Source organism: Ctenopharyngodon idella, chromosome 6, assembly GCF_019924925.1.
Source record: "Ctenopharyngodon idella isolate HZGC_01 chromosome 6, HZGC01, whole genome shotgun sequence".
Taxonomy (NCBI): Eukaryota; Metazoa; Chordata; class Actinopteri; order Cypriniformes; family Xenocyprididae; genus Ctenopharyngodon; species Ctenopharyngodon idella.
Window position 1 is genome coordinate 6,174,722 of NC_067225.1, and position 18,046 is coordinate 6,192,767.

The 18,046-nt window shown below is 36.9% G+C and overlaps 1 protein-coding gene across 5 annotated transcripts; it reads right to left on the reverse strand.

Moving 5' to 3' along the window:
* Positions 1 to 445: 445 nt before the first annotated feature.
* rbm26 (RNA binding motif protein 26) lies at positions 446 to 16,310 on the reverse strand. 5 transcript variants are annotated; one of them, XM_051897187.1, is made up of 24 exons: positions 16,104 to 16,310; positions 15,925 to 16,019; positions 15,410 to 15,528; positions 15,074 to 15,210; positions 14,402 to 14,490; positions 14,018 to 14,271; positions 12,050 to 12,313; positions 11,724 to 11,963; positions 11,128 to 11,268; positions 8,727 to 8,861; positions 8,399 to 8,510; positions 7,905 to 8,064; positions 7,650 to 7,814; positions 6,734 to 6,853; positions 6,558 to 6,623; positions 6,261 to 6,383; positions 6,086 to 6,160; positions 4,976 to 5,143; positions 4,788 to 4,892; positions 3,770 to 3,973; positions 3,598 to 3,684; positions 2,973 to 3,086; positions 2,020 to 2,070; positions 446 to 1,216 (listed from the first exon to the last, which is right to left on the reverse strand). In XM_051897187.1, exons 2-24 carry the CDS (start codon positions 15,981 to 15,983, stop codon positions 1,127 to 1,129), a joined length of 3,078 nt encoding a protein of 1,025 aa, XP_051753147.1. In that variant the 5' UTR covers positions 15,984 to 16,019; positions 16,104 to 16,310; the 3' UTR covers positions 446 to 1,126. The 5 variants fall into 5 exon arrangements, with proteins under 5 accessions (XP_051753147.1, XP_051753146.1, XP_051753149.1 ...); XM_051897186.1 differs by having other exon boundaries at positions 14,402 to 14,493; XM_051897189.1 differs by lacking the exon at positions 2,020 to 2,070 and having other exon boundaries at positions 2,936 to 3,086; positions 14,402 to 14,493.
* Positions 16,311 to 18,046: the final 1,736 nt, after the last annotated feature.

Below are 18,046 nucleotides of genomic sequence, written 5' to 3' on the forward strand. Positions count from 1 at the left end.
TCCACTATGCAAATGTGATGCTCGGAGGTTGTAGGGGGGGCCGGATACAAGTAACCGAGATGGTGCGATGGCGTCAAGGGTCAACAAATATTGTAAAAACAGGTTTTAGTGTCCCTGAGGGAAAATAGGTGGGCAATTTTATTATAAATTGACAATGAAATGTCCAAAAACTAGAGAGAGGCTATCGAGAATGTAATGAAGTCCATACCGTTTTGTTACATTTGGTGATCCGATGTAGTTCAACCTAGATGCTATTGCATCATCACACATGGCCTAATGGGCAGAAATGCACAATAGTTACAGTTAAAAAAATATATATATATTTTTTTGAAAATGTATAATATATAAAAACATTTTGCTTACCTCAATTTATGCTGTTCATTCTACATACCTGCTGATACTGTGGTGCATGATGAATTTAGGAAATTTGCTCTTTTTGTGAGGATTGGGGGGTGGGGGGTTGAAATGGTCTTTATTTAGCTGTTCAGATTTTTTTTTTTTTTTTGCTTTACTGCTTTTGCAGCAGAGCTCTCAATATTTTTTCTTTCTTTTTTTAACAGCTGATATTTTTTCTAGACCATTTCACTTCTTTATTTTTTTACATTTCAAAATTAAACCCAGGTGATGAATTCAGAAGCAAAGAATTCATACAAACCATTAAAATTCATACATAAAATATGTACACAAAAGCTACATCCTCATCAGGCTGATTATACTAAGGAAAGCGTACAACATGTTTTATAACAATGCTTCAAAAATGCTCTACTGTTGTCTTTGAAATTGAAACATTCTCCATATTAGTTTCAAACTGTAACATTTTCAGAACTGTTCAAAAGAAATTTGGGTCAACATATTGACCATAAAAAAGCAAAAATAAAACCAAAAGTTAGTCAATGTTTCGACACGATACAAAACAATCGATGAGGGTGAGAAAACAAATTATCATGTCATTTCACAACTCAGTTATTCAAATTCACAGCCTTTTGACAGACAATCTGCTCAGGTTTAATAAGTAAAATAAAAAAGCCAATGAAATGTAAATTAAATTTTTAAAAACAACCATTTCAAAAACACATAACTCAAAAGAGTGGTGCAGTGCAGCAGGACTGGACAGAAGACTTCATCTTCATCTGCGCCATGAGCGCGACTCGTTATCGTCTTCCTCTTCGTCATCGTCCTGCAGCAGGGAATCGTCCACGAGCGAATCCTCTGGGAACTGTAACCAATCAGAAAACAGACACTCAGAACCAAATGCATGCTCAGTGGTGAAATTTTCCAGGTTGGTCAGTCACAAATTGCTGGTCTGATGTGATGGTACAAATGTTTTGTGCTTACACCATGGTACATTCACTCTATATGTGATCCATATGTAATCAGGACTGGTATTTACACGAAAAAACAACGATGAAACAAGGAGTAATACGAAAATATAGAGTGGCACGTGTCCTGTATTTATTAAGGTATGTTTGTAGGCAATACAAAGATGTTTACAGTTGCTAAGAAACATCATCAACTTCCACAATAGAAAAGAATTCTAATGTCGCATGGTCACAGGTTTGTATGTATTGGCTATTATGGGCCCGTTTACACCTGGTCACTCCATGCGTTTTCTCTGATCGGATAGCTATCCGATCGTGAAAAGACCAGGTGTAAATGACCCCCGAAATGCTTTCGAGATTTAAATACGTTCATTCAAACCACTTCAGGAGGTGGTTTGGGATGCATTCCAGACGAAACTGGACAAGTGTAAATGCATCTGGTTGTTGAAACCACGTCAATTTTACTCCTCCCGAAATGTTAAAAAATAAACGTGTGAAAGATTGTTATAGGCTATATGACATGCTATAGCCAGATATGACAGAGCTACTGCAACATGCATCGCCGCAGATGAGCAGCTGAGTCTCTCTTCGCCAAGCCAACGCACAAACTGCCGCAAATGAAACTGAAAGTTCAGCGTCACATCCTGAAGCTCAACACACAGCCGTCTTCATTAAAAGTAGTGAGACTTAATGATCTTACCAGTGCTGATGCCGCTCTCTCTCCTATTGCGGTCTTTGATCTTGAAATTAGCTGATGATAAATAAAATGCAGCTCATATCTGTTGCTTTCGTTGACGTGAACTAAAATTTCCATATAGCGCGGAATTGAAGATCGGATTTATACTCGTTTGTGGAACCGTTTTAACAAATCAGATAGCTATCCGATCAGTAAAAACGCATGAAGTGACCAGGTGTAAACAGACCATATGTAACAGTTGTAAATGTGGCTCATCCAATTAGAATTTAGAGTAAGAACTGTTTTATAATGGTAGTTAGCTGATCTAACTTCTTTTGCTTTTAAATTCAGTGTTACATAAAGCTGTATATGCACTGATGACTGCATTTGTTATAAATAATCAGATTTTTTGGTTTGTGTCCAATAATAAGATGAAGAACCTTTCAGTTTTTAAAGTATTTAAGCTATTGGACAATCCAAAAATTTGTATTACCGCAGAACTGTTTAACATATATACAACCGATCAAAAGTTTGGGGTCGGTAAGATTTTTTCATTTTTTTTTTTTTAATCGAGTCAATTATGTTCACCAAAATTGCATTTATTTGATCAAAAACATTGTGGAAAAAAAGAAAATTATTCTAAAATGCTGATTTGCTGCTCAAACATTATCTATGTTGAAAACAGTTGTGCTGCTTCATCCTTTTGTAGAAACTGATACATGCTATTTATTTGAAATTTTAGTGACATTGTAAATGTGCTCAATTAAATGCATCCTAGATTAACAACTATTCACGCATTTAAAAAAAACTTCTTACTGACCCAAAACATTTGAGCGGTAGTGTAAATCATTTCCTGCAAAACTGAATATGTTGTAATATATACAGTTAAATTACTTTCATACCTAATAAAAGAAATACACATAGCTACAAAAAAACTAACCAAATACACTTCAAGTGAACAGTGATGAAGGGCGTACCTCCTCATCCTCAGGTTCAGCCTCATCCAGGTCTGTTGTGTTGAGGGAAGTCGTGGGCTTGTGCCAGGCCAAACGCAGCTCCTGATTATTTAACCGAATGCCATGGATGGCCGCCTGAGAAACAAAGTTGAAGTTTAGAGTAGTGTTGCCAAAAGTACTGACTTCGGTACTGAAATTTTAAATGTGACGCTTTGGGCGCTGTTGAACGGATTCGTAAACACCTCTGATTGGCCACTGTGTTCATGCGCTCAACATATGTGTCTGTGATTGGCTACAATGATCAACACACGGGAGTGTCTGAAAGCGTTTTGAAAGCGGGAGTTTGAAAGAAGCTGCTTTTAAACGCTCCCGTGAGTATCTGTGTATGCACTTGGTGAAGAGAGTCATTGATGTCTATTTACAACATGTTTTGAAGCGTTGATCATTGTAGCCAATCACAGACATATGATGAGCACGCAAATACAATGGCCAATCAGAGGTGTTTAAGAATCCGCCCAACAGTGCTCAAAGCATCACATTTTTCAAATTTCAGTACCAACTTTAGTACTTTTGACAACACTAGTTTATAGTCTACATAAAGGCGTGCATGTATGTGTATACTGATGTTTCTGTTATATGTTAGTACCTGCTCAGCCTCTGCTCGGCTTTTGTACGTAATGATGGCACTAAGACTAGAATCCTCCATCTGGCAATCTTCAATCTCCCCAAATTTCTGGAGGTTAGTGAGAAAACCAGTTATGAGTCAAAGACATTTTTCATAAGCAGTGTGATGCAATGTGCCCTTTAAAGTTACTCACTGCAAAGTGCGGCAGCAGGTCGACTCGATCTGCCTCAGTGAAACCGCTGATCTCTAAAGCTGTGGGTCGATGATCCACCACAGAGTGAGTTGGAACTCCTCTCCCGCGCCCTCGGATCCCTCGGCCACGGCTCCTCATGGCCCCCCGACCCCTGGAGTGGGCCCCCCTCCCACGTCCTGGGGTCAAAAGCCCCCTTTTGGCAGCCTGAACGTAAAGAAAAGATCTAATACAAGCTTATAGAGATTAAGTAGCACTATAGTGCCACCCGGTGGAAGGTCTGAGGAGTATTAGAAATAAACCAAAACCAGGGAGCATTCTTTGCTAACATTTTTACAACCAATTCACAATTTGAATAAAAGTTTTATCTCTCATGCTACAAGCTACACACTGCAAAGTTTATGGATTGGCATCTGTATATAAATGCAAGATTGAATCTGAAAATGCAATGTTTGCCAGGGATAACCATGGCAATGGACAGGACAAGACGAAGGAGAAAAAAAAAAAAAAAAAAAATCAGATATTGTGTTATGTAAATTAAGTCTTGCAATCTAATAGATCTGCTACTTGTTCTATGTAATGTGTAATGTGCTTCTCTGCTCTTCATGGGTTTCTTTGTTCATTAAAGAATTTGCTTTGTTGTTGCAACCACCAAAACTTTTTGTAAAAAGACTGCAGTTTTAACATATTTTTAATATTTCTATACTGGTAAGGTGGTATTTTCAAGTAAATATGACTTTAAATGTTCCTTTTGTCTTCATTTAATGAAGACAAAATGAAGACTTTTTTTTTTTTACCGTGTAGATTTTGCAGTAAATAATTGTATGTACTTTTCAACAATAGCTCTTCTATCCAGATCATGTGTTTTTCATGAGGAGCAAAAAAGTAGCAAATGCAAACATATCAAGATATACATTTAATACTTGGAAAAATATACAGAGATATACATTTTAGCTCTAAATACAAGAAATAAACCAAAAAATGAGGTGAAGGAAGGAGTTGTCGTCTCCTTATGAAATACCTCTAACTGCATTTGAGTGTATTTGATCTTGAGTTCAGCAGTGTCCTCTCCTGCCTGCATTTTCTTATAAAGGTCCAACTCTGTGTCCAGGAGCTCCTTCTGAGCCTGCAAACGGAGATGCATCAGGATATACATATGCAGGAAGATTCATGTCCTGATTATCGTGCTTTGTTAGTGTGTGTGTGTACCTGGGCTTTGCTCTTGAGTGTGGTCCTCAGAGCATTTGAACTGGACAGTCCTTTTATCTCCTCCTGGAGTTTGGTGATGCTGTTGGTGAGGGTGGTGAGGGTTTGCATGATCAGAGCTTTATCCTCCACCTTCATGGACTTGTTCTTCTCCAGCTTAGATATCAGCAGCTGAATGGGACACACACAAGTTTCAGTCATCTCACAGATGCAGTTGTTTATATACAATGTTATTAATGCTAAACCTCAGCCACATCCATAAACCAAACCCTTACAAAAGCCTGCTGATATCAGATGTCAAGCAAAAATTTGATTTATGAGCTTTTCAAATAGTGCAGATCATTTTACACATCCTGACTTTCAAGTACTCATTTCCATCCCTTGCTAGTAAACTGACAATAAAAAGCTATTTTTTAATTGGACTTTTTGCAGCTTTTTTTTTTAGTTCTTAAACACTTATACATAAATTACAATAGTGCTTGAGATAAATCAATGCATTATTAGTTTTGTACAATATGTACACTATCATTCAAAGGTTTGGGGTTGGTATGATTTTGTAAATGTTTTGGTCTCTTATGCTCATCAAGGTTGCACTGATTCACTGATCAACAGTAAAAACTGTGAAATAATGCCATTTAGGGTTAGCGTTAACTTTTCTGTTTTAATATACTTTAAAATGTAATTTATTCCTGTGATGGCTGAATTTTCAGCATCATTACTCCAGTCTTCAGTGTCACATGATCCTTCAGAAATCATTCTAATATGCTGATTTGCTGATCAAAAAAAACATTTCTTATCAATATTGAAAACAATTGTGCTGCTTCATATTTTTGTGGAAACCATGAATCTTTGATGAATAATAAGTTCAAAAGAACAGCATATATTTGAAATAGAAATCTTTTGTAACATTATGCAACAAGGACTTTACTGTAAATTCTGATCAATCTAATGTGTCCTTGCTGAATAAAAGTATTAATTTCTTTTGAACGGTACCTTTTAACTTCATTAAAATCATAAATCCAGAGCTCATAGTGACTGCAACCAAATATTTTCCTTTTCTAATTAATATAAAATATGCACAACAAGACACAAGGAAAAAAAATAATGACGAACCTTCTGAGTCTGAATGTGCTTCTCCAAAATCTCCTGTTTCTTTTTCCTAACATCCTGCTGAAGCTTCAGCGCCTCCTGGTGGAGATCAGTAGAACCAGAGTTCACAAACACTGCCAAAACAAGCATAAAAAACAAGCTACTAGCAAGTTGCCTTCTCCAGCACAATTACACAAACCTGTTTCCTTTTCAGGGCATCTTCTGTGCTGACACTTGTCCCAAATGGCACCCCCTTCTGGCCAGCTTTCAGTGCAGCTGGGTTATAAACAGTCTTAGTCAGGCCAGTAGATGTAGAAAAGACCTGTAAAGAAATTAGATATTTTACAAATATGCTTTACATTATATATAAATGATTAGAAGGGTCTCAAAAGAAGCCAGTGGTTCACAATGTGAAGTCAACATAGTCACAACACATTGTACATAACACTTTATGTTAACAGTAGAAAGACTGGCTATGCAAAACTAGAAAACAAACCTTTCCTCCAAAGCCAGCTGGTTTAGAGAAGCCCAGACGCTCCTTCACTGAAGCCTTGGTTGTGTTCTGTAGAGAACAGAAACACAGACATGCTGAAACCTGAGACAACATGGAAAACAAAGCTAATCCAACAACAATACAGCCAGACTAATTCACATGATCAGAAACACATTCACCTGTGGAGTGAAGCTGGGGTCCTGTGAGGGTTCATGGTGGGCTGTGGGCAGGGGTCCAAGCCGGTCTTTCACTGACTGTTTCAGTGTGGTAACTGCAGGCTCCTGGGCAGACTGAACGCTCTACAAACAACAAACATGGCTTCTATAATTAGACTTTACAGCTGGAACAATCTGCTATATAAATGCATCACTGCTGAGTGTACATCACGCCCAACATATTTTTTTTATGATAACCTTAAGCAAAAATATCACAGTATTGCAATTACAGCTCTAATATGTGTTATTTTAAAATGTCTGGGTAAAAAAACAACAGCTTTTTTTTTTTCATTGAACACAATATATTTATTTTTAAGCAACATATAAAATATTTGGAACAGTAATAAACATGTTTGTCAGGTTAAATAATTAAATACAATTATTTAATTCTTCTTAATTAAATTATAATTATAATTATACTGCAGCTCAACAATAATTAGACCATAATTAATTGAATTATTTTCTGTAATTAAAAAAAAAAAGTTGCAGTCACTTAAGTGAGCAAGGCAAGACAAAAAAGAAGGCATTAACAAAGTTAGAATGAAAATATTCAAAAGTATTAATAGAGTTATTATGATATGATATAAATCATTAATTAAAAAAAAAATCTTTGAGCTTTTATTTTGGTGGAAAACCACAGGGAGATCCAGGAAGACGTTTCTCTTTGACAACGGATTTATAAATGACACTCATTAAGGATGGGTAAAATGAACGACTACTAGTCGACCAGAAAAAATATTTAGTGGAGGCCAGTCCCAATATACATATTTATTATACACACATTATTATAACGACCCCATATTGCTTGACCACTAGTTCTAATAGCTCAATTACACCTGATTGTTCCAAGTCACTGTATGTTTACTGGAGGTTTTCATACCGGATGTGGCGTGGTGTGCATGTGTTCCACTGTGTCCTCTCTGTGCCAGTGTACTTTGATGAATCGGTTGTTGAGTACCGCCTCTGTGCTCTGCATGGCCCGCTTGGCTTCTTCAGGGGAGGCAAATTGAATCAGTGCCCCCTCTGGGTCATTATTATACGCCACCTGAAACAGAGGAAATATGCCTATAAGCCTTTACCATCAACATATCACAACTGTTGACATTTAACCAGAGGCTTTTTTGAGTTATAGTACCTGGAGATTGACGATTGTGCCAAACTTGCTGAAGTGCTCGTTTAGTTTGCTGATGTTGTTGAGTTCAGGAGGAATCTGACGGATGGCCAGTTTGGTGTTTATTAAAGAGTAGGGCACTTTTCTGTGAAAGCCGTGGTGGTTGGGTTTGTTGAAGTTTGGTCTGAGGAGCAAAGAGGATATGTCTCAAAATATATGCACAAGGTCAAAAAAAAAAAAAAAACAATGAAACAGCCTGAAGTAATGCAACAAATGTACACTGCGCCACTTGAGATTTGGACTTAAGCATTTGCAAAGATAGTTTTTTTTTTTTTTATAGGGAACACCAATGTTTCCTATAAAAGCATATTTTAAGGTTTTGACTTTTGGTCTTTAAATGAGCCAGTCATGGACTGATATTTACATATTGAATAGGTGAAGCCTAAAAAAATGTGTGCCTTAGTTTTATGCCAAGTCGTTAATTGTCTAAGAAGATAATGTTTAAAATAAAGACGTACTTGTCAAACCAGGGTTTCTTAGCAGGAATCGCTCCATCATGCAGTGCTGCTCCTCTCTTCCTGGAGTCTGATTCTAAAACTATCCGAGCGCTGTTGCTGTTCGACATTTTCTCTGAAAGAATTACACACACACAGAGAGAGAGAGAGAGAGAGAGAGAGAGAGAGAGAGAGAGAGAGAGAGAGAGAGAGAGAGAGGGGGAAGTTAAAAGATGAGAAAATCTAATAGGAACTTTGCACACAGCTGTTCATTAAAATTCCACAGGAAGAAAAATAAGCAAAAGGTTTATTGTATTAATGGTTGAGCAGAGAGATCAGTGCTCATGGTTACCTCTGTGGGGCATATCCACCTCACCCATGGTCAGACCAATCAGATTGGGCCGCTGAGCGTTGACTCTGTGTCTGTACATGGGCCGCGAGGTCATACTTGGGGCTTCAGGATTATACACGTCTGGCTCAAATGAGTCTACAACAACAACAGCAATAACAGCTATAATTTAAAAATAAACAATCATCAGCATCTTTATTTATTGGTTATGTACACTACCATCAAAGACCATAGGTATGCAAAGATGGTTTACTCATATTACTTATGAATGGGAGAAATATGTCCCGCCTTCTAAATAAAAGAGCCAACAGCTGATTGGTAAAGTCAATGCATCACTGCAGCTGCCATTAGAAGCGCCGGTTCCCATAGAAACCTGAGACTCGCGCTTAGGACTGAACATGCGCAATGGCTGGTCTAGCCTGAAAAATAAGCTTTTTTTTTTTAGCACTATTTGTGCATAAAAAACAACATTTATGGGACAGTTCATGTAAGATTTTGTTGCTGATTTGAAATATGTTATTTAATTGTGAGTTCAGCAAGCAGTTTTTGAGATTTCAGGATCTCAGGATCGATAGGACTTGGTCTTGGATGCCCAAAATAGCTGCCCGGAGACATTGCAAATATGGCTGCCAAGTAAACAGACTTTTCTTGAAAGGAACTTTGACTACCATTCAAAAGTTTGATGTTTTTTAAATAAATTGATTTTTATTCAGCAAAAAATTTTACAAAAGATTTCCATTTAAAACAAATGCTGTTCTTTTGAAAAATGTTCATCAAAAAATGTATCAAGGTTTCCACAAAAACATTATGTAGCACAACGGTTTTAAACACTGATATTATAATAAGAAACCAAACCAAATGAGAATATTAGAATTTCTGAAGGATCATGTGACACTGAAGACTGGAGTAAAGATGCTGAAAATTCAGCTTTGCATCACAGAAATAATCTACTAAAACTACAAAATCTTATAATATATTCAGATAGAAAACAGTTATTTTAAATTGTAATAATATTTCACAATATTACTGTTTTACTCTATTTTTGATCAAATAAATGCATCCTTGTTGAGCAGAAGAGACTTCTTTTTACTGACCCCAAACATTTGAACGGTATTGTAGTTTGTGTAGCCGGTCATTATTGCAAAATAGACGATAACCACAATATTGTAATACTGTGATATTGACAAACCAGCTGCAGAGGAATGCAAGAAACCACCGCAACCATGATGTTCATGTTTTTTCTTTTTTTTTTTATATAAGGCTATGCCCTTCTTGATTTACACTTCATGCATATGTATTGAATGTTAAATAAGTTAATACTTTTTTACTTAAGACTCAGTATACAATTGTGATTTGTAAAGAGGCTCCATAGATTTGCACTAAACAAGCCTAAACAGACAGTGAGAGAGAGACTGACTGAGCGCATGTGATTACCTGCGTCTGTCCTTCAGGTAAAGTCATATATTTGTGAAAAAAAAAAGAAAGTTTGATTTGTCCAAAGAGGAAATTTCCCATGAATGGCGTCAGTGCTGGTCAATGCATTGAATCAATGCCATTGGTCTCTATGAAGTGAAGCATTAGCTTCAGCATTAACCCTGTGAGACATTGCTGCTCGGTTGAATGAACAGTTTAATGACTCACTCAAAGACAGTCCCTTGCCACCACCTAGTGGTGTGATAATGTAACCTGCACTGACTGACAGCCTGTCTGGAATGCACAGAGACAAGCAGTGCTGCTGATACTAGTGAAATATCAGCAGTTTTAGAAAGCCTCTCATCCAGTCAGATTCGAGGACCGGAACAAACTGTTAGGCTATATAACAACAGACCAATAAGCTTATTGTCAGGTTTATGTTCTGTTATGTGGACCCTTATGTTGACATTCTGTTGTGTTTCCTTTAGTTCCTGTATCTCCGCTTTGTTTCAGTTTCATTGGTTACTTATGTCTTGTTTGTTTCGACTTATGTATTAGTTTCACATGTCTAGTTCACTTTCCTTTGTTCTACCACTGTTTATATAGCTCTGTGTTTCAGTTGTTCTTGGTCAGCTCTCGTTTATGCATTGTGTGGTTTGCATTGTTCTCCTGTGTGTTAATTCAGTATTTGGATTATTAATAAAGCCTGTTTTGTTTTTGAATCTCCTTCGTCTTTGTGCCGGCTGACCACATTGTAACACTTATTTATAAAGCAAAAAAAAAAAAAAAAACGCGATATTGAGCCACTCAAAATCACCACAAGGGTTAATCAAGGTTTCTTGCACCAAAACCAGTCATAATTTACATTAATCCTCATATGGGTCAGTTAATATGTGTCCAGGCTCAAGATATGATAGTCTACATAAACACCTTCAGAGTCAAGCAATCACTGTATTATTGTATAAGACATGACGCATCGATGAGCACTTACCCGAAGTGAACAGGGGTGGTGGAGGCTGGGTGATTGGAGGCCGAATCCCTGACGTGACTATAGTCGGCACAGAGCTGGTCATGGAGTTTGGAGGGGCGTCCATACCAGAGGGCTGCAGGGCAGGAAGAGGAGGAGGAGGACCTGAAAGTGAGAGGAACAGAACACAATAGGACCCCTTTAAAGCTCACAGTGAAATGTTTAGACCGAGTTAAATATTTTGCTATCATACTTAAAGCCTTTGTGTAATGGTTTGTCATACAAGGTATTTATAATGTATGTTAAAGCATTATATATTTTCATAAATGATTCTAACCGAAGATAAAATGCATTATAATATTTGCAGATTCCTTGATACATCTAAAATTGGTTTGTCATGTGTTTTAATGAAATATACTTTATGAAGGTCTAACAATGAATAGAAAATTATTATAAATGTGGTTACAATTTTTCATGAGACCATACAATGCATTATTAGGTGCATTAAAAAGCAAAATTAATGCATTGAAATGACTTATAATGCATTATACACAAAGGCTTCAAGTAAAGTGTTACCAATATATATTTTTTTTTTTTTAATTTTTTTTTTTCCTCCACACCTGCTACAGGTGGTAGGCTGGGAGGCATGGTGCCCGGTGGGGGCACAGGTGGCCTGAGGTTCACTGGTGGAGTCAGCAGTGAGTGAGGGGGAGGCAGACCCGGTGGTGGTGGGCCATCCACTCCAGGAAGAGGCGGTGGCTGGAAAGGTAGTATGCTCGGAAGATTGACATCCTCGACCACCACTGGATCACTTCCATGATCGAAAGGACACATGTCTCCTCGCATACAGAAGCCTTTCTCTGTCGAGACAATCAAATCAGGATGTTACCGACATAAAAAAGATGGTTAGTCTGTGAACACAGTTAGGGTGTTAAAAATTCTATACCATCATAGTCACGACAGCGTTTCCTTGGTGGGCCTCCTCTGCCGAAGGGCGTGTGGTCCTGTGGGAATTCTGACCAGCTCTCAGTGGTGTTGTTCCCATGGTGGGTGGGGGCGATGACAGTGATGGTGCTACTGAGGGTGGGCACTGGGAAATGAGCAGAGGAGCTCCCGGGGGTGAGAGGTGTGGCGGTGTAGCCATCTGTGGTCGGGCCCTCCTGACGTTCTGGGCGGCTGTGGTCGTATTTTGACTTTACAGAATCTCGCTCTAGAAAGGCAAGATGACATTCAACAGGAGCATGACAAAAAGTAAGCACTGTAAATGGTGCTGTAGTGTGAGAATTTTTTAAAGTACAGTACAGTATAAAAGGGGTCAGTTTTCAGCATTAAATGAATACTTGTATTTAGCAAGGATGCATTAAATTGATCAAAAGTGACAGTAAAGACTTTAATGTTACAAAAGATTTCTATTTCAAATAAATGCTGTTCATCTCAACTTTCTATTCCTCAACAAATCCTGAAAAACAAAAAAACTTTTTTCAACACTGATGACAATTAGAAATGTGTTTTGAGCAGCAAATCAGCAGGATCATGTGACACTGAAGACTGGAGTAATGATGCTGAAAATTCAGCTTTGCACCACAGGAATAAATTACATTTTAAAGTCCCCCTGTGGTGAAAATCAAGTTTTTAATGTTGTTTATATGTCTATGTGGCAACAGAGACATAAACAAACCATGTGCAAAGTCAATATCATTGCTGAGTATATTCTTTTTAAAACTGCAGTGATCTAAAGACAGTTTCAAAAACGATTTGAAATTGCTGGTGTTTGTGACATCACAAACTACATGGTAACCAATCACGTCAACGTGCTGGCGGGCTTTAGCATATCATTAACCATCACCGCTCTGAAGCAGTCTCAAGAGAATATATCCCAGTATATTTTTCTGTTGATATGAAAAATCGGGTAGATTTAACAATAAAGCAATGTATATTTTACGATGTTGTGATGAACTATGCCTTTCTCCACTGACGTTCTGAATTGTTCAAAGCATTTCTAAGGATACTGATTTTTAGAAGGCAGCTGTCTGACTGTGAGATGGTGAACGGGAACATGGTTTGTAACATTAGTAGTACATTATTAGCAGCTGTTTGATAATGTATTCAAGCAAAAGGATAATCATTAATTACCGTTACGTTTCTGACGCTGTAAAAAGTTATACTATTGTGCAGTGTTTACCTCAGTAAGTTGATCGAGTGGATCTCTGAGCTTGTGCGAGTGAGTAGAGGCGGGGCTAATTAGCATATTCATAGATCCACGTATATTAAATGAAGCAAGGGTGTAGAGTTACATTTTTTTTTTACAGGAAATTTTTTTTTAATATGTCACTTTGGTGAGCAAAGATGAGTTTTAAGGGATAAAATTATTGATATTCACTAAAGGGGGACTTTAAAATATGTTCAAACAGAAAAATAGTGATTTTAAATTGCAGTATTTCACAATATTACAGTTTTTACTGTATTTTTAATTACAGCATTGGTCAGCATAAGAGACTTCGGTAGCACTTTATTTTACAGTCCTGTTTCGCATCTACATGCTATATACTTATTGTAGTAATTACAATAACTGGGTAATAACTAGGTACTAGTTTCTTAACTTACCCCTAAACCTAACCTTAACCCATGTAGTTACCTTATATTATTCAATACTTTCTTGTTAAGTACACTGTACGTACATTGAAAGTGTACATACTGTAAAATAAAGTGCAAGAGACTTCTTTCAAAAACATTTTAAAAATCTTACTTCATATGTTTAGTACATAAAAATACTTAAAATCTAAAATTACTGGTCACAAAATATAAGTATGTTTAAAATAGTTTTAGATGGCACATAGCATAAAGTATTTCATGTCAAGTGTACACATACAAATAAAACAAAAAACCATATCACCAATGTAAAGTGACGTCACACCTCTGCTTCTGCTCCTAGTGCGACTTCGTGAGCGAGTTCGCGATCTGCTGCGGTCCCGGTCTCTGTCGCGATCTCTATCTCTGTCTCGGTCACGAGTGCGGTCCTTACTCCAGCTGCGACTCCGACTTCGACTGTAAGTGCGGCTGCGTTCTCTTCTGCGGTTGTAGCGTTCTCTGTACGAGTCCCTTCTGGGTGGGTTACGGTCATACTCTCGTTTCCTGGAGCGGTCATCTTTCTTGCGATCATCTATTCTCCTGTAAATTTGTTTAAATAGAACAGAAAATACCAATGCGGTTAGTTAACAAGGCAGCTTAATAGATGTGGGTGTGTTTCATTTCGGAAAAGTTAAAAATCAAAACAATGGCTATCTAATGTTAGTCTCACCTGCTGTCTCGGCTGTATCTGGAGCTAGACGGAGGACTGTGGTTTATTCTCCGGGAGAATTTCTTGTCTCGATCTTCATCTCGGCTGGGCTGCTTATGAAAAATCAAAACCGTCAAACACAAAAGAAAACATATCTTAGGCAATATTTCACAAATTGTTTAAAAGTGTGGGGTCTGTAAGATTTTTTTTTATGTTTTTGAAAGACGTCTCTTATACTCACTAAGTATTATTACAATTTAAAATCTGAATATATTCTAAAATATAATTTATTCCTGTGATGGTAAGGCTGAATTTTTAGCATCATTACTTCAGTGTCACACGATCCTTCAGAATTCATTCTAATATGCCGATTTACTGGCTAAGAAACATTTCTTATTATCATCAATGTATCAAAACAGTTGTGCTGCTTAATATTTTTGTGGAATACGTGATAAAAAAATTTCAGAATTCTTTGTTTAATAGAAAGTTCAAAAGAAAAGCATTAATTTTAAATAGAAATCTTCTAACATTACAAATGTCTTTACTGTCACTTTTGATCAATTTGATGCATCCTTGCTGAATAAAAGTCTTAATTTCTTTCAAAAATAAAAACACAAATCTTACTGACCCCAAGGTTTTGAATGGTAGTGTAGCACCATTTAAAATGACTTTGATCTGATCTCTTTATTTTACCTCTTCTCTCTTTGATTCATCTTTCTCTGTGCGCTGGTGAGATTCAGTTCTGCTTGTGGAAGTTAGCTGCTCTGGTTGAGGTAGGTAACTCTTTGCATTCACAGCTTCAAAAAGTTTATCCACAAATGTCTGTGTCTCTGAAAACAAAATCAAACGTATGTTGACAATATCAGGGATTCAGTTCTGAAAGTGCAGCAATATAAACATAAAAGTGACATGGAATTGAAGCAGCTGTCAGCCGAATAATGTCAAAAATGACTAACAACTTCTTCCCCTGGTTTTAGCAAAAGCCACTTTGCGAACTGCATATCTTCAGACCATTATATTGAAATGTACCTTTCTGGAGGAATACATCCAACTGGTCAATGCATAGTGCTTTCAACTCCTTCTCGGATTTGTCTTTCTTCACCAAGGCAACCACATATTTCGCAAGAGCAGAAGGGTCAGCATCACATCTGCGGGAGAGATACATATACTTAATTTAGAAGATTTAATTTAAATGATTATCAGCTGCACATAAAGAGTACATAATGCAGTTCTGTCCTTGATATGACAACCTACAATATCTTTACAGCAAATCTAAGCCTTCTGTACAACAGACACAACTTCCAACAGCTAGTAAATCATAACTACTAAGAAAACCAGGTTCAAACATTTAGCATTCAAGCATATAATTAATACAACTTAACAACAATATACAAAAATACAGTTCCTGAGTCAATGCATTTGTCAATTGGCATAAAACTGAACCCACTGACATTCAGGAAGATTTCAGCAGAAATAATTAACATACAGCATCATTGTGCGAGGCTCATTTTAATGCACATTACATTAGTAGCAGAGTCACTTACATGGGTTCAAGAGTCTTTGAGAGCCATGTCTTCAAGGCATCGAGGTTTTCAATGATCATTTTTCAGGGGAGGGCTGTTTTTCTGCAGCTGTGCCCCTGTGAGAGTGATCAACAACAGTGAGTTTATAGTCTAGTCAGGCTGTAGTAATGTGTACTGTCAGGCCTCATTCACTCACTCACCGCCCTCATAAACTCCGGCTGGAATATCACATATAATTGTACACCAGTGAGGGAAGACAGCCGGTAACTGAGAGCTTAGATGCGGTCTTTAATTTAAGAGTTGGTTGAGGTTGGTTTCTCTGCCGATGTGAACGAACTGTCCGCCACACTTTCAGCTCTTTCTTACTTTCGAGAAATGGCGACTGTTTACTCTCGCGGGTAGATCTCGCGAGAACCCGTAGCCGCACACGGTCGGTCGCTTCCAGAGAGTTTCTTAAAGGGGCAGGACAGGCAGTGTCACACTTGACAAATCAGATTCTACAGTACATTGAAATATGTTTTACTTAAAACATTTCAACTTTTATGCTATTTGAATTTATTTCATACGTACTACCCTAGTGACAATACTAAAGACTATAGATAAACATATGAGAAAGAGCAACGCGCAATATGGAGAATAAGTCCCGCCTTCTATGTAAAAGAGCCAATCGCCTAATTTGTTAAGTTTGTGCGTCCCAATGGCGCGTACTTATGCACTATTCTATGACGTTTTAAAGTACAAATAGTGCGAGTATGCATTCACAGAAAATTCCAAAAAGAAAAAGTGCACTTTAAATACCCGGATGATGCACTAAATTAACGGAAAAAACGAAGTGTGGAATGTTGGACACTTCATGCACTCAACTGTCGCAGCTTTAATTATGTAGCGGAGGGGGAGGGGGTATTGGACTCCGTTGTTAAATGACAAAACCTTATACAATTCACACACTAGTGCATAAGTACATAGTGTATAAGTGCATAGTGTATAGTGTGTCATTTGTGACGCAACTATCGTGTCACTGCAGCTGCCATTAAGCTCCGGTTGCTACAAAAACAGTGTTCTGAAACATTAACATACGAAACCACATTATGATACTTGTTTTTAGATTTCACTGATGATTTTATATATTAAATTTAATCGTAAGCTTGATGACAAGCTTTGGAAAATTTAATGTTTCCCCATTCAAACAGATAGGAGCTGCACCATGGCTGCACTGCCCGAGATGAGACATTTCAAAGATGGCTGCGGAATCAGCATGTCATGTGACCATTAACCGACATTTTTATTGACTATTGACTTTTTAACTTAAAATCTCACTTCAAGTAAACTTCAAGTAAATATATTAGGGTCAAAGAGGTTCAGCTGACAAAAAAGTTAGGGAACCTCTGAATGTAATTATGAAATGAAGTAAATTTGTACATGTTGTGTTTGAAAGACAAAAGTCTAACATGGTTAAATGACTCACTGAGTGATAATTCAAATAATAATGTGTTCTTCAGTAGTTGATAGCCGTTGCAATGTTGCGAAAACACTTAAAAGATAAATGATTTCTGTAAACGTAAATGAGCATTTTTAGAAAGGAAATTTAAAAGATAAAAAAGTAGTAGTAGGGAGAATCAATGAATTATGAATAGGCCTAGGCCTAATTTATTGCTATTGTGAGAATAACATGTAATCAATAAAAAAAGTAACTAGTCTAATTATGATATTTAAAAAAAATCTAATTACAACTACTTGAGTATGAGTAATACTAACACTTGTCCTTATAATCTATTTTATAATATAATCAATTATTTCATTTTGTGACATAACCCTGTATTGTTCTAATGTTATTTTTTAGGCTACTCTTTTCTGTATTATTTTAAATATGCATACATAAAATAAATTCTTAATGTTTTTTATAGCAGGCACAGTCCTGTTTCACACTATATTTGTCATATATGAATCATGAAAACAAAATCTAATGATTTGCTACTGTAACTCATAAATGAAATAATAAACGATAGTGTAAAGATCCACTATGACTCTAATGATACTTATTCTAACGATGTTATAAGGTTACACAATAAATAATGTTATTGTATTTTATTAAATTATTAATTAAAACTATTATTCAGTTGAACAACAGCTTAAAAAACATCAC

What these genes read in the sequence shown, in the direction of transcription:
- rbm26 (XM_051897186.1), bottom strand. Translation starts at nt 15,983, where the DNA reads ATGATCATTGAAAACCTCGATGCCTTGAAGACATGGCTCTCAAAGACT. An exon ending in ACGCTGTCGTGACTATGATG is followed by an intron (nt 11,964 to 12,049) that starts GTATAGAATTTT and finishes TTGTCTCGACAG; the next exon opens with AGAAAGGCTTCTGTATGCGA. An exon ending in GGTGGATATGCCCCACAGAG is followed by an intron (nt 8,511 to 8,726) that starts GTAACCATGAGC and finishes TAATTCTTTCAG; the next exon opens with AGAAAATGTCGAACAGCAAC.